Source organism: Panthera leo, chromosome D2, assembly GCF_018350215.1.
Source record: "Panthera leo isolate Ple1 chromosome D2, P.leo_Ple1_pat1.1, whole genome shotgun sequence".
NCBI lineage: Eukaryota > Metazoa > Chordata > Mammalia > Carnivora > Felidae > Panthera > Panthera leo.
In genome coordinates, this window is record NC_056689.1 from 45,245,332 (window position 1) to 45,259,866 (window position 14,535).

Sequence of the window (14,535 nt, forward strand, 5' to 3'; positions counted from 1 at the left end):
CTCGGTGTCCTGCCTGTTGACAACCCCAGGCAGGAGTCATGGGATCTTTGGATGGGGGATAAGATGAGGCCTCCATTTGTCTCTTACCCTAAACCCTCATAGGTGGCCATTAAAATCTCCAAGACTCTGCCTTTTTGTAACTCAAAGAAGGCAGCTGAGGTGGTTTAGATAAGGACATCCCTGTGGGTGTCCAGGAGGTCGATGAACTGGAAGACTACAGTACAGTAATTAATGGTCATGGTGTGAACACTGAAGTCATCCATGGACATGGAAAGATCTAGAAGGCCTAGAAGGTTTGTGTAAACATTCAAAGTTCTTTGTGAACAAGGGACATTCTTGTTATCTACTGCTGTGTAACAAACCACCCAAACGTAGTGACATACAAGAGAACCATTTTATATGCGCACAGGTTCTGTGGATCAGAAATGCAGAGAAGGCTGAATGGGGATGGCTTGTCTGTGCCCCATGGAAAAGCATAGGCCTGACAACTCTTGAGTCAAAAGTGATTGCAAAGAGTCAGTATGAGATGCAAAAAGTATTTAGAAATTCCTTAACTGATTTATTTTGTTTTATTCATTTTTTGCATGTACAAAACAAGTGTGATATGCACTAAAAATCCTTCTAAGTTTAAAATAGAGCTTTCAGTATGTATTTACAAAAAAGCATAAGTGATAAAAAGCTTTGTGTTGGCAGTTTTATTTTGTTTTTTATTTTGTTTTTTGGGGGAGTGGTATTTAAAGCCATGGAATATCTTAAATGATATTTGGAATTGATAGGATTGGTATGCATGTCATTAGCATATTAGCTTTTCCTTGTTTGACACTTGCAATTGTCATATTTTTGCATACTCATCTATTGATTAGACATCTCATGGTGGGCTTAATTTGCATTTCCATAATTTCTGATGGTTTTCTGTTCAAGAGATTTGGGGTCATTCATTTTTCTCTTTGTGAAGTGCTTGTTCCTACCTGTATCCATTCTCTGATTCAGGTGTTTATGCTTTTCATATTGATTCTTTGGCATTTCTTATACATTTTGGATTCTAATCCTTTATCAGTTGTTGCAAATATTTTCTTTTAGCATGTGGCTTATTTTATACTTTAAAGATTTGCAGGATTTTGTATCTGACTTAAGTAATTCTCCCCTGTTAAGGTCAGGGTGAGACACACTTTATCCTAAAAATTTTAAAGATTTTAGGGGCGCCTGTGTAGCTCAGTTGGTTGGATGTCCAACTTCAGCTCGGGTCATGATCATTCAGTCAGTGAGTTCAAGCCCCATATTGGGCTCTGTGCTGACAGCTCAGAGCCTTGAGCCTGCTTCGGATTCTGTGTCTCCTTCTCTCTCTGCGCCTCCCCTGTTCAGGCTGTGTCTCTCTGTCTCTCACAAAATGAATAAACGTTAAAAAGAAAAAATTTAAATTAAAAAAAGTTTTAAAGATTTTATTTCACATTGAAGCCTTTGATCAAACTGTAATTAATTAATAAGTGCAATTTGTGCTAGGGATCTTACTCCATGTTTTCCCAAATATATGTCTCAGCACCATCCTTTTCTATTTGTTGACTATTCTATGTTTTTTTCAATGATTTGCACGTCACCTCTGATGTGTTTCAAATCCCATATAGGTGTGGATGTGGTTCTGTGCTCTCTGTCCTATTCCTTTTATCCATCTGTTGGTTTGTATTTATAGTGTCAATACCACACTATCTTATTATAGTATGGATGATTGTGTTATTTTTCCTTTCTGTCCCTTACTCCTGTAAGGAAGGATTGTGCTTCCCTGCCACATTCATAGCAGGCTTGGACTTGATTCCACCAATGAAATGTTAACATAAGTACATGTGCCACTTCTGGATAGAATCCTTAAGAATGTAGGTATGATTCAGGTGAGCACCTGTGTTGTGCAATGTCCTCTTAGAAACCTGAGGTGGATACGTATATGCAGGAGGGTACGGAATATAAGTGGAAAATAAAGTTTGTGCTTTTAAGCTAATCATATGTGGGGGGCTGTTACAAGAAGATAACCCAGCTGAATCTGATACACACAGGGCATCAGTTATTTTATCTAACATACAGAGCTCTACAGCAAGCCTTTGCAGGGCAGGGTAAATCATCCGCCTTATTTTTCTTATGGCCACTTGTTCTTTCATGTACATTTTAGATTCAGCTCACCAATTCTCCACTCCTCCAAACGCTCTTAATATTTTATTACAATAACATTAAATATATAGATACATTTGAAAGGATTTGAATCTGCTATCTAGCCTCCCCAATTGGTAAACATGATAATGTCTCTATTTATTTGGTCTTATTCAACGCCTTTCATATAAACTTCCCTATAAAGATCTTAAACCATTTTGCCAAGTGCCTTTCCCTACAGTGTGTATACATATACATATGTACTTATATATATACATACATACATATACATACATACACATATATTTACATAGATATATATACATATATAGCAGCTCTTGTAAATAGCATTTTAAAAACAAAGTTTTCAAACTGTTTATTGGTGTTGTGGACAAATGTATTAATTTACTGATTATTCACCTAACTTGCTAGGCTCCCTTATTCTAAAATATATCTGTAGAGTTGTTTTGGTTTCTATAAAAAATAAAAACCAAAAAACACTGTACTGACTAGTTCTCTAATGACATTTGACTGGAAGCTCTGATGGAGGCATTCTTGACTTTAAAAATACCTCTAATACGTCACCATTAAGAATGATATTTATGAAAGGCTTTTGGTGGACATCTATCAGATTAGGGAGTCTCCCTACCCTTCTTGGTTTGCTACAAATCATGAACGAGTGTTAAATTTTATCTAAATTCTCTTTCTGCATACTTTGTGATGAATATAATTTTTCTCCAGTAAGTTATTAATATGATTAACTACATTAATGCATATAAAACCAATTTTAATATTTTATAAATAAACCTGACTAGGCCATGATAATTTTTGTAAATACTGCTGGATTGAGTTTACTATTAGTTTAAAATTTTTTTTATCTATGAACATGAGTGAGGCTGATCTGTAATTTCTTCTTTTTGTGCTGTTCTTAACTGGTTTTATATTAGGTAACAATAGCCTCAGAAAATGTGCTTGGGGTGTTTTTACTTTCTTTCCTTTTGAAAGTAGTTTCAACATGATCCCAACAATCTACTCCACGTATACTTGGTATATTATCATCTCTGCCTAGTGTTTTGTTTGTGAGGATTTTTTAAAACTACTGATATCATTTGTTTAATGTTTACTGAACATTATGGACTGAGATGTGCCCCCCCCCAATCTCAATTAATATTATGAAGTTCTAACACATCATGTGACTGTATTTGGAGACAGGCCCTATAAGGAGATGATTCAAGTTAAATGAAGTCATAAGAATATGGCCCTCATCCTAAAGGAACTTTCTTGTGGTACTTTGTTATGGCAGTCTGAGCAGACTAACACACTGGATTATTTTGTGCTTGTATTTCTTTTATCAGTCATTTAGGTACCACATTTTTATAGGAATTTGGATATTTATTTCCACATATTGTTATGAAGTTGTTAAGAATATGTTTGAGTCTTAACTTTCTGCTCGATTTGTGGTTATAGCTTTTTAATTCCTAATATGACTTGTGTCTTTTCTCATTCTATGCATTCACAACAGGGAGAATATTGTCCCAAGGGAGTTAAAATTAGTCTCACAGTTTTTAATTATAAAGCACAGTACATAAAGAGATATACAATAAATCCTTGGTACTAAAATTTCATGAGCCTATAAGGAAAAATGTGTTTGAAAAAGCTCCTGGGGCGGGGGGGAGGTTATAATTTAAAAAAAAAAATTGGGAAGCACTGTCTTATTTTACAATCAATTTCATTAGAATATTATTTATATTAACAACTTTTCAAATAACCTTTGGCTTTGTTTTACTATTTTACTATTTTCTGTATTTTTTTTCTCTAATATATTCTCCCTTTCATTTTCTTTGGGTTTAATTTTATTACTCTTTTTCAACTACTTTAGGTCAGTTATTAACTCCTTTATTTTCACCATTTCCTCCCCCATAACATAACCATTTGGGGGCACAAATTTTCCTCTAAGCTTCTCCTTCACTAAGGCTATATAAATGCTCACATTAGGGATTTCCATATTCACCAAAATAAAAGTTTTGCTTTGTGGACCACCCCCCAAAGTTTTAATGTTTATTCTGAATCAGCTTTCCCCACCTCAGATTTAGCATCATTTCATTCCTTTACAATCTTATTTGTGTAATAGGGACTCCAAAACCTGGGGAAAAGCACAGAGCCTGTCACCTTATGTCCCCGCACCCTCTGCCTCCCCAAGGGCGTCCAGAACATTTACAGAGTGACTGAAGGAAGGCAGGCGCAGGGACTCAGGACTGGTTTCCCTTTCAGTCCCTCAGTGTCCTTCCTTGGTCTCATCTGCTCTGCACTCCAGTCTCTGTGCTCATGCCCTGTGACCCGCACATCTGGCTGCCACTGCAACAATTCTGGTTACCTGAGACACTTCTCCCATCTCTTCTCTCCTGTCACCACGAGGTCATTCAAGCCCTGCCATGACCGTCGCCCACTCAGAAGCCATTCCCTCCCGTCCCCCAGCCCTTCTTTGGGGCCGAGTCCGTCCCACCCTCCGTGGGTGGGTCGGTTCCCTGCCACCTTCGCTTCCTGGGAGGTCGCAGAACTCACCATGACCTGGCGCGGTGCGGCCATCTCACAGCTGAGGAGGCGGCGAGGCGGAGGCACGGCTCCGCTGAAGTTTGGGAGATTCTCGGGCGCGCTGCGAAGATGCAGTTTGCCCGGCCGCTCAGCGGGCAGGGGAACGACTGCCCGGACGCCCGGGGGACCCGCCGCGGCGGGGCGCAGACCGCGCGCACTGACGTCCCGGCCGTAGCCTGGGGGCCCGCCGACCCCAGCGAAAAGTAGCGGCGTCCAGAGCGAGTGAGCAGAGGCAGGGGCGGTTCCGCCGCGGCCCAGGAGCCTCCTCCAAAGGCACCCGGGCTTTCCGCGCGGCGCGGCGGCCGGCGCCAGGACGCCCCCTCAGGCTCGCCGCTGCAGCCAAGGCCGAGCCAGCTGGCGGCGGCTGGGGTTTCGCGGAGCCGAGCGCACCGGGCGTCTTTACCGCACCCCTGGCGGCGGGTCGCGTCTACTCCCAGGCCCCTCCCGGCATGGCGGGGGGGGGGGGGGGGGTGCCCGAGGCCCCGCCCCGGAGGCGGGAGCAGTCCGGGAGGGCGGGGTCCGGCCGGCCCCCGGGGCTCGCGCGCTAGGTTCCCACACGCGTGTCGCGCGGCGCAACCTGCAAGCGGCCGGGGCTGCCAGCGCGTCTCCAGCGCCCAGAGCGCCGCGGGAGAGCTGAGGTGAGACGCGCCGTCCTGCCCCCGGGACGGGCCGCGAGTGGACGTGGGCGGCGCGATTCATCCCACTTCTACCGGCCTCTCCCTAGGGCAGAATGCTCCGTCCTGCCCTTGACTGCCTGCCTCTTTCCTCCCCTCGGGCGCCTGCTTCCTTGGTCGCGCCCTCCTTTTTTTTCACCCCGTGCCCCCCAGTCCCTGCCTTATCTGCCTCTTTTGTCTCCTTATCTCTTCCTGTTTTTCTCTGTCGTCTATCTCACTTTTTCTTGTCTGTCTCTTCTTCATTACGTATTTCCCCTGTCCTACCCCTTCTTTTCTTCCTTCTCTGTTTCTCTCGGTGGTCTTTCCCTTTGCCCCCACCCCTCCCCGCCCCAAGAATTCCGCCTTTGATTTTTCTTCTCCTAGGTTGACTTTTGGGGCAGTAATTATTTTCATTCATCCATCTATCCATCCACGCATCCTCTCATCCTGTTGTTGCTCTGTCCCCGTCAGCTAGGGCTTGTGCTGGGCACCAGGGTAATGGTGCATCTGCCCCAGATCCTTTCTCCCAACAGATTATATCCAAAGATTCGAGCACGTAACACATTCAGTGTCTGTTTTGGGGGAAAAAAACCCATAAATGATTCAGTCGTAAATATCTGAGTTTTTATGGTGAGCTGGAAGAAAATACTTGGTTTTACAGACAAGGAATTGATTGAATCCTTTCTTGACACTTGCCTTTAGTAATAGGCACAGACAACACACCGGGAAGCTAAAGCATGCAGAAACATTTAGGGGACATTGGGGCCCACACCTTCCTTCTGGGGAAGTAGGGTAAAGCCAGGTTGGTGGGGAGGGAAGGGGCGGAAATCAGAGCTCAGTTGTGGGAAGACAATAGGGAGGTCAGGGCTTTGCGTGTGAAAACGTTAGCTGAGAGTTAAAACATGAAATTAAGTGTATATTTCTAAAATACATACTTGTCAATGGTGCTGATGTGCAGAAATTAAATTACTGAATCAGACAGTATGTTGAATCAGACAGGCATCTTATAGCAATTATTGTGCCATTTAAAATTAATGTTTTTGTGTACGTTGGGTAGGACCACAGTTGAAAATATCTTAGTATCAAAGATTATCTTAGACACATATTAAGTGAAGAAATCTAGAAAAACAAATCTGACTCATTTGGGGAGAATAAAGTAGAGGTATTGTATGTTAAAGCAATGTTTTGTTTCTCGTTAGCAATGTAATTTTGTCAGAGACATAATTTTATTATTTTATGATATTTTTATGACATCTATAGAGCTGTATGTTCAAACACACATATACACACGATATATATATATATGTATGTATGCACCATATATATATATATATATATATATATATATATATATATATATCTCATATGGTTGTAAAAAGAAAGCCTGTTTATTTTTAAAGCTATTAATTGCCACCTAACACTTGAAGCTTTTTTCAAATAAATAATTTAACCTTTTAGTTTATGATTTTTAATGATTATTCAGTTTATTTGACTTTTCAGTTGCTATGGAAAAGGAAATTTGTCATTACATAAATCACACAAGAAGTAAACAAAAATGAAATATGGAAGAGGATTGCAGTGTGTTTATTGAAAGAATTTTTTCATTTTAAATCAAAGAATGTTGGACAAATTCTTAAGTATATGCTTGGAACTTTGATTCAGGGGACTATTTTCTGCATCAAAGAGTCAAATTGCCTTTTATGTCATTGTACCACTGACTTCCCATGTGTCAAACTTCTGGAGGGGTGGAGTGAAAGGGATGCTTTGCAAATGATTTAAAAATATCATACCTTCTTTGCTTAGCAGATTTCTTTTTCAGAAACCCAGGAAGTGACAAATTTTCTTTAAAACAGAAAATCACAAAATTAAAAAAAAATTTTTTTTCAAGGTTTTGTGTCGAGCTCCAGTGCTTTTAAATTTCTTTTCTTTCTTTCAGTAGGCTGTGTTTCTCTTTTCTAGAAGGTTATGCTGTCATTGGCATCAGGTAGAATCTGGCTGAACAGTTTGATGTACAAGCCATGGACTTACCCTTGAAGGCTGCCACTGAAATTGGTCTACATGGCCAAATTGTGTTAGGACTCCTGCTGACGTCATTATGGCCCTGATGTGTGGTTGCATCCTGGGAGTCCTGCATTTGGTTTTGCTTGAACACAATAAGCATTGCTGCTGAAGCGGTGCAGGCAGAGCTGGACATAGAGCCTGTGGGGACTGGCTGGGAAGCCTTCCCCTCTCCCAGCTCCAATGGCACTACCAGCCAGCCTCCAGGAAAGCCTGGATAACTCTCCAGTTTTTAATTTTCTCAGGGGTCCAGAGCTAGGAGGATGCATGTGTATTTCCCTTCTCAGGAAAACCCAGGACATCACAACCCATATGTAGAAGAGATGGATAGGTAATTATCCTCTGGAACCTTCCTTCAGGGTCTGAGAAGCATCTCCAAAGTCTAGGGAAATCAAATGATTGGAGCACAGGAGATATTATCTGCTCCTGTTTTAGCTAAAAAGGAAGGCAGACACAGGAAGACACTAGCTGGTGATATAAATGGTATCGTTGAATAAGATCCAGTTTCTGAGTGAGCTGCAGCTTGGAAAAGCTGGAGACTGGCCAGCTGACATAGGCTGGAGAGTACCTTCAGATATCTCAGGAAATGAGGTTGCCTAGTTGTTTGCTAAAACCTCTTTCTTATGTGAATGAAGGGGGAAGGAGGAAAATGCCCAGGGCATTTGGTCACTCATTAAACAGTATTGTGCCCTGGTTCCAGGGAGCACGTGAGTAGAGGGAAGGCAGCCATGAGGTTGACTCTGACCCTTTGTACTAGTGTGATAATAATTGATAAATTGATGCTACCTAACACTTACTGAACCAGGCTCTTTAATACTTTAGGTATATTAATTCATCTAATCTTTACAACCACCTGGTGAAGCAGACCCCAGGATGATCCTTTTTAGAAAGGGTCCTTTTTTAGATGAGAAAGTCATCAGAGAGAGGATCAGCACCTTGCCTATGGTTAAAAGATTGGTAAGAGCAGAGGTGGGTTTGATCCAGACATCTGACGTAAGAGGCCATGCACTTAACCTCTATGTGATGGAAGGCTTGATGAGTACATGGGATGGGCCAGTCATAGCACAAACAGAAAAGTAATATGGAAGAATGCGGCCAGTGTTTCCCAGGTGAAAGGATGATTGGAGTCTGCACTCAGTGCCCTGGAAATGGGTAATAAACAGAGACACACATGCTTATAACACTGTGGGGTGGGTGAGTCTTCATCTCCAAGTGGGTAGCCGTTCCTGTGTTGGTCAGTGGAATCCTCACTGTGGCCCAGGAAGATTGAGAGTCTGAGGGAAAAGGATCATGTATGACAGGGAAGGCTGGATGTGGTCACACCATATCAACTTAGGAAACTCAGATTCAGAAGGTTTCAAAGATCATTACTTCATAATCCCACAATCTAAGGGCTCAGAAATGTTGCAAAGTATGGGATTGAAATCAGGTCCACTCAGTAAGAAGACACAGGGTGGCACTGAACAATGTCCGTGTGACTCAGAAGACGATCTTGCTGAGCTCAGACTGAAGAGATCCAAGGAGGACAAGAGAACCCTTCTCAGGACACACATAACAGAGTGAAGAGGACGAGTAAATAGTGTCTGGGTCGAGAGCCCAGAATGAACTGAGGCTATTGAGGACAGTGGAGGGACAGCAAAGGGCCCCTTAAGATTGCATGGGAACAAGGAGAACAAGGGCTGCATACATCTACTGGAATCTCTGCCTGAGAACCGTCTCTAGTGACAAAGGGCATGGGTAGGTCCACGTAGGAAGAAGGAGCAAGGCAGCACCAAGCTCCTGTGCCTGTGATCTCCTGACCCGGAACTCACTGGCCAGGGCATGATGTGACCCCAGAGGTGACATCATACATCTGCTCAGATCATCTGAGAGCTGGATCACAGGGGAGGTGCATGGAGCCTGGAGCTGGATGAGACCCAGAGTCTGATGCTGACCCTGGGAAAGGGACTGTGAGTCCTTCGACAAGAAGAGACGAGCGTCAGGAGCTGGCACAGGCTCACTGGGGACAGGCCACGTCAGGCACACGTCATTTTCGGCTGTGAGAGGCTTCAATCTGGCAACGTCACAGACAGAGTGGACCAGTTAGAGGGAGCCCCAGATAGAATTTTGTAGGACATTGTTTGCACTTGTGTGAGTGACCTTACCCCAGCAGTGCTGATGCATGAGAAAGAGGTGACCCTCTGGGAGCTTGGTCATGCCAAAGGTCCCCAGCTAGTTCAGTACCCTCATCTTCTCCTTTTCTTCTTCTTCTCCTCCTCAATATTATTATTTTTTTTTTATTTAAAAATTTTTTAATGTTTATTTTTGAGACAAAGAAAGAGAGAGAGAGAAAAAGAAAGAGCGCATGTGTGCGAGGGGAAGAGAGAGAGAGAGGGCTGAAGCGGGCTTGAGGCTCTGAGCTGTCAGCACAGAGTCTGATGCAGGGCTTGAACCTATGAACTGTGAGATCATGACCTAAGCTGAAGTCAGATGCTTAACTGACTGAGTCACCCAGGCGCCCCAATATTATTATTATTATTATTATTATTATCATCATCATCATCATTATTATTATCATGTCCTTTTCTTTCTTCTCCTCCTGTTGTTCTCATTATTATGATTAAGATTTGAATAATAAAATTGATGGAGCATGAAGATGGGTGAATGTCTAACATAATGATTGGCAGAATCCAGGCCCATATTGGTCTAAGAAGCTGGAAGGCAGTGCTGCCTTTAGCAACGTGGCATTTGTCAGGTTGGAGATTAATGCCCTTGGGTTGGATCATGCACTTCCTTTGTGTGGTTATCATGAAAATTCCATGCAATAAGTCATACGAAGCCTTTTAGCATCTCTGGCACGTATTCACTTACATAGTCAATAAACAGTTACTTCTATTCTCATATCACAAAGCATCCCTGGTAGCAAATATTTCATCCTGCAGTAAGATCCCATGTTCTAAATTTGAATGCTGAAAGCAGGGTTGTGACATCTGTGGCTCAGGGCACTCCAGACACTTCTGAAAACTAGGTCTACATGACTGTGGTTGGCAAAGCTGTGAAGACAGCCCAGTAGAGCTGTCTGCAAAGGGATGTGGGGGTGCAACAGGACCGGGAGGACAGCAGGGTGGGCTCCAGCCCAGGCTCGGGGAAGACATTGTATGGTTCTAAAATATAATCTGGAGGGCTGTCTGAGGCAGAGCTGGGTGGAGAAAGAGAGAAGGGTTAGAGAAGGGATGTTTGTGTGTGTATGAGTATTCCAGTTGAGTGTATGTAAGTGTGTGTGATCATATGTGTGTGTGTATGTGTGTCTGTGAGTATATGTGTATTTGAGTGTGTGAGTGTAGTGTGTGTGAGTACATGTGAGGGTGTGAGTATATCTGGGTGTGTGTGCATCTTTGTGAGCTCAGAAGCTCAGCAGTGGGGCTTCAAGCAGACCAGCTATTCTTTGAGGATGAGGGAGAATCAGCTTCATCTCAAGTAGTCATACACTGGTAGATCTGGAAAGCACAGTGAGATAATTTAGCATCAGCTCTAGTTTATAGACGGGACATTGAGGTTGAGAGAGGTGGGATGGTCAGTGCAGGGACACTTGGTAGACTGGAGTGGTCGCCTCTGCCTCTTCAAGAAGCATAAGCTAGCACTAAACTTTGATGCCAAAGGCACCCCATTTGAGAATGAATTCAGAAAGGATGTTAGGAGTGGCTTGGACTCCCCTGGAAGCATATAGTTTGGACTCGGAGCTCACCACTTGGGGTATCGTGAGGGCCACACGGGCAGTTCAACCAAAGTGTGCTTTGGGGACACACCCTTGGGTTTCATTCCCAGCAGTGCCTCATACTGCAGAGGACTTCAGACGGGGTGTTCAGCTTTCCAGAATCCATGTCCTCTTCCTCTGTGAAAGAGGGTGACGGTCCTCCAAGTGCAGTGAAGGTGGAAGGAGGTAACACGTGCAAAACACCTGTCCACACTCTTGCCACTGAGACAGAGAGGAGGAGGGCAGGGTACCTGTGCTTCCGTTTACAGGTGGGCGGGAGCTGACTTGAGCCCAGTGATGTTTATGAATAACAAGCCCGTGGAGGTCCCTGTGAGGAAGGGGCTTGGTCGCCCACTCATCACGGTCCTCCTGGGCCCGAGGATAACTGCTTTCTAACTATGAAAACTCAGAACACTCAGTGGGGTCTGGTTCAGCCAGTGCTGCTCGCCAGCTGGGATTGGGGAGCTTGAAGATGGGTGTCCTGGTTTCAAGAACTGGCTGGTGGAATTGATTAGGGGAGGGCAGGTATGAAAGCCTCCCCAGCAGGGCTGGTGGCACTCTCCCCTCTTCAATGCCACCTCACATGTGGCCGTGAGTGTCTTTCCTCTGAGCCTTGAGCACCTCCAGGCTGAGTGGAAGCTGGTCTCCCTGAGTAGGCCCAGCAGGTTGGCTGGCACGAGAGGACAGTTGACAGGGGAGCAGAGGAGAAGGAAATGGATTAATGTCTGAATGGATACAGGGTAGACTCATGCTTGTTCCAAGGGGCAGGGCTGGGTGGACAGGTGGCTGCCCCCCAGGAGTGGGAGTGGGGCCAGGTACAACCACAGACGTACTCGGGATGCCTGGACATTTACTGTCCAGCTTCTACCCTCTGGCCACCTGTGCTGCAGGAGCTCCAGTCCCCAGGTGCTTGTGCCCTGGCACTTCTGATGCTTCGGAAGAAAAATTGGCATGCTGAGTAGCAAGAATGCTCTAAACAAAAATGAAAACTTTCATAAATCAGGGTGCAAGCACATTAGAGTTGGCAACCAGGTCAGAACTGCCTGGTGGACACCTCGTGTGCTGTGTGAACACGGCAGCTGCTGCCTGGATGCTGGCAGGTGCGGGGCAATGCTGAGCCATGTCCCTGGGTGGCAGGGTCACGCAGTGTGGTCCTTCCTCCCCGACGGAGTCCTGGAGGTGAAAGCGGGTGGCATAGCGCTCTGAGTCAGGGTGAGCTGTCGTGTCTATAGCAGTCAGGATTCTTTGGATGCAAACAATGAAGATGGAGGGCTCGTGTCTCACTGCTGTTGCTTCCTCTCTGTGCAGAGTCCTGTGGTCCAAGTGTGGCTGGCCCAGCCAACAGGGGAGCTTTCCAATCTCACGGTTCCTCCCCGGGGCAAGCCCTCCGCAACGCCAAAGCCCTGAAGACTGACAGCCGTTGGAGCATCCGCCTTCTTCAGCTGGCTCACACCCTGCTGGTCGTCATGGCTGCTGGGAAGGGTGCTCTGCAGAGCTCTTCGGCTGAAAACACATGGAGGCTTAGTGAAGCTGACCAGGGCTGGAGCTGCAAGCCAGTGCTGCTGGAAAAAATGAACAACCTGGGCTCTGAGGCTGCCATGGGTGGTGATGGCCGGGAGGAGACCTCTGCTGAGGTGGCATTGTCAGCAACCCCAGGAAAACTCAGACTGGGAAAGCCAATGGCCCAGAAGGTGTGCTGGGAACAGGGGCAGAGTGCTTTCACAGAGGTGCCTCGACTCAAGAAGAGGCTGGAGGGTGTGCAGGCCAAGGAGAGGGAGCATGATAACCCCACAGGCCAGCCTGGTCCCCAGAAGCTGACCCAGGACACCCCCAGGGACCTGGCTGACAGCAAGACCTCTGTGTGGCCCAGTGGAGCCCGAGGGGAGCAGAAAAGCGCCTTCAGCAAACCAGCCAGGTGTCCAGCAGGGAGACCTGGGCCAACCTCTGTTTTCCAGGCACGTGGACCTGCAGATGCCCTTGGGGAGCTGTTGGGACTCAGCAACACGGTAGATGTCCCTTGTTGGGATCAGCTTTCGAATTCTAAGTTTTTGGTGGGTGATTTCTGGAACCTGCAGACGTTGCCACAAAATGCTCCTCTCTGCAGTGCTTTCCTGGGGGCCCCCACACTGTGGCTAAAGCATGCCACAGCCCAGATGTCCACACCGTCATCATCCTCTTCCACTGCCACTTGGGCCCTGCTGCCACCTACGTTCACCTCCCTGGGCCTGTCCACCCAGAACTGGTGTGCAAAATGCAACCTCTCCTTTCGCCTGACCTCCGACCTGGTCTTCCACATGCGGTCCCACCACAAAAAGGAACATGTGGGGCCTGACTTACATTCTAAGAAGCTGAGAGAAGAGGCCCTCACGTGTCCCATTTGCCATGAGTATTTCCGGGAGCGCCACCATCTCTCCAGGCACATGACTTCTCACAGTTAGCAGGTGGCTGTGGAACAGACCTGTAGATGCAGCTTCTAGCATTTGGCGGTGGGGCGGAGATGGCTCACTGGTGCTTCCTTTGAAAAGGCTCGTCATCGTTGTCTGCAGGGCTGTCTGCACTGGAGTTGATAGATGAACTTGGTCATCATTTGAAAAAGACGGTCCTTGGCTCTGATGTATTTTGATGGAAATAAAGTCATGAAATAAAATGACACACTTTGCTAACCTAGGGTATCAAGACTGCTAGGCACGGAGTAGAGGCCCTGGTCCTGTTCCATATGGAGGCAAGTTTGACACACAGCCTGGGCTTTGGAGGCAGACAAACCTGGATGCTAACCTTTCACATATTAGCCCTGACCTTGGACACATCGCTTTCACCATCTGAGCCCCAGTTTTCTTCTCTGCAAATGGAGAGGGTGACACCTGTGTCTTAGGGATGTTGTCATGGTTACGTGGGAAGGTGTGTGGAAAATAGCCAGGATGCCACCTGGCACAGTGTGATTCCTGAGTGAATGATATTTTTTATCATTGTCCAGATTAGTAAGCTGTTGTTCCATGACAGAGTCTCAGCGGCAAGCAACCCAAAGCATCTAATTCTCGCTCGAAGGTCTGTGGGTTGGCTGGGTTGGGCTGGGCTTGGCTGGGCTTGGCTCCAGGTTGCAAATTATATTTAGGTTCATGTTCTGTTACTCTAGGACTAGTGGGCTTCCTAGATAATACTTCTCTTATGGTCATTCCCAGAGCACAAGAAGGAAAATCCAAACACAAGCACACCTCAAGTCTCTGCTTGGGTCACTTCTACTAACAGCCTCCCAGCCAAAGTGAGTCAATGACCAAGCCCAAAGCAAGTGGGTGAAATGTGCCACCTACCCACAGGGAAGCCGTGATGAGGGAGCGGATGTAAGGTCCTACTACAGAGGCATGA

The 14,535-nt window shown here is 45.7% G+C and overlaps 1 protein-coding gene across 1 annotated transcript; it reads left to right on the forward strand.

The window, feature by feature from the left end:
- The first annotated feature begins 7 nt into the window (after window positions 1-7).
- Window positions 8-13,822, forward strand: ZNF488 (zinc finger protein 488). The gene is made up of 2 exons (XM_042908743.1): window positions 8-293; window positions 12,481-13,822. The coding sequence occupies exon 2, from the start codon at window positions 12,639-12,641 to the stop codon at window positions 13,608-13,610; it is 972 nt and encodes a 323-aa protein (XP_042764677.1). The 5' UTR covers window positions 8-293; window positions 12,481-12,638; the 3' UTR covers window positions 13,611-13,822.
- The last annotated feature ends 713 nt before the right edge of the window (window positions 13,823-14,535 follow it).

Bases quoted from the DNA above. Each gene is read 5' to 3' on its own strand.
- ZNF488 (XM_042908743.1), top strand. From the start codon at position 12,639: ATGGCTGCTGGGAAGGGTGCTCTGCAGAGCTCTTCGGCTGAAAACACA.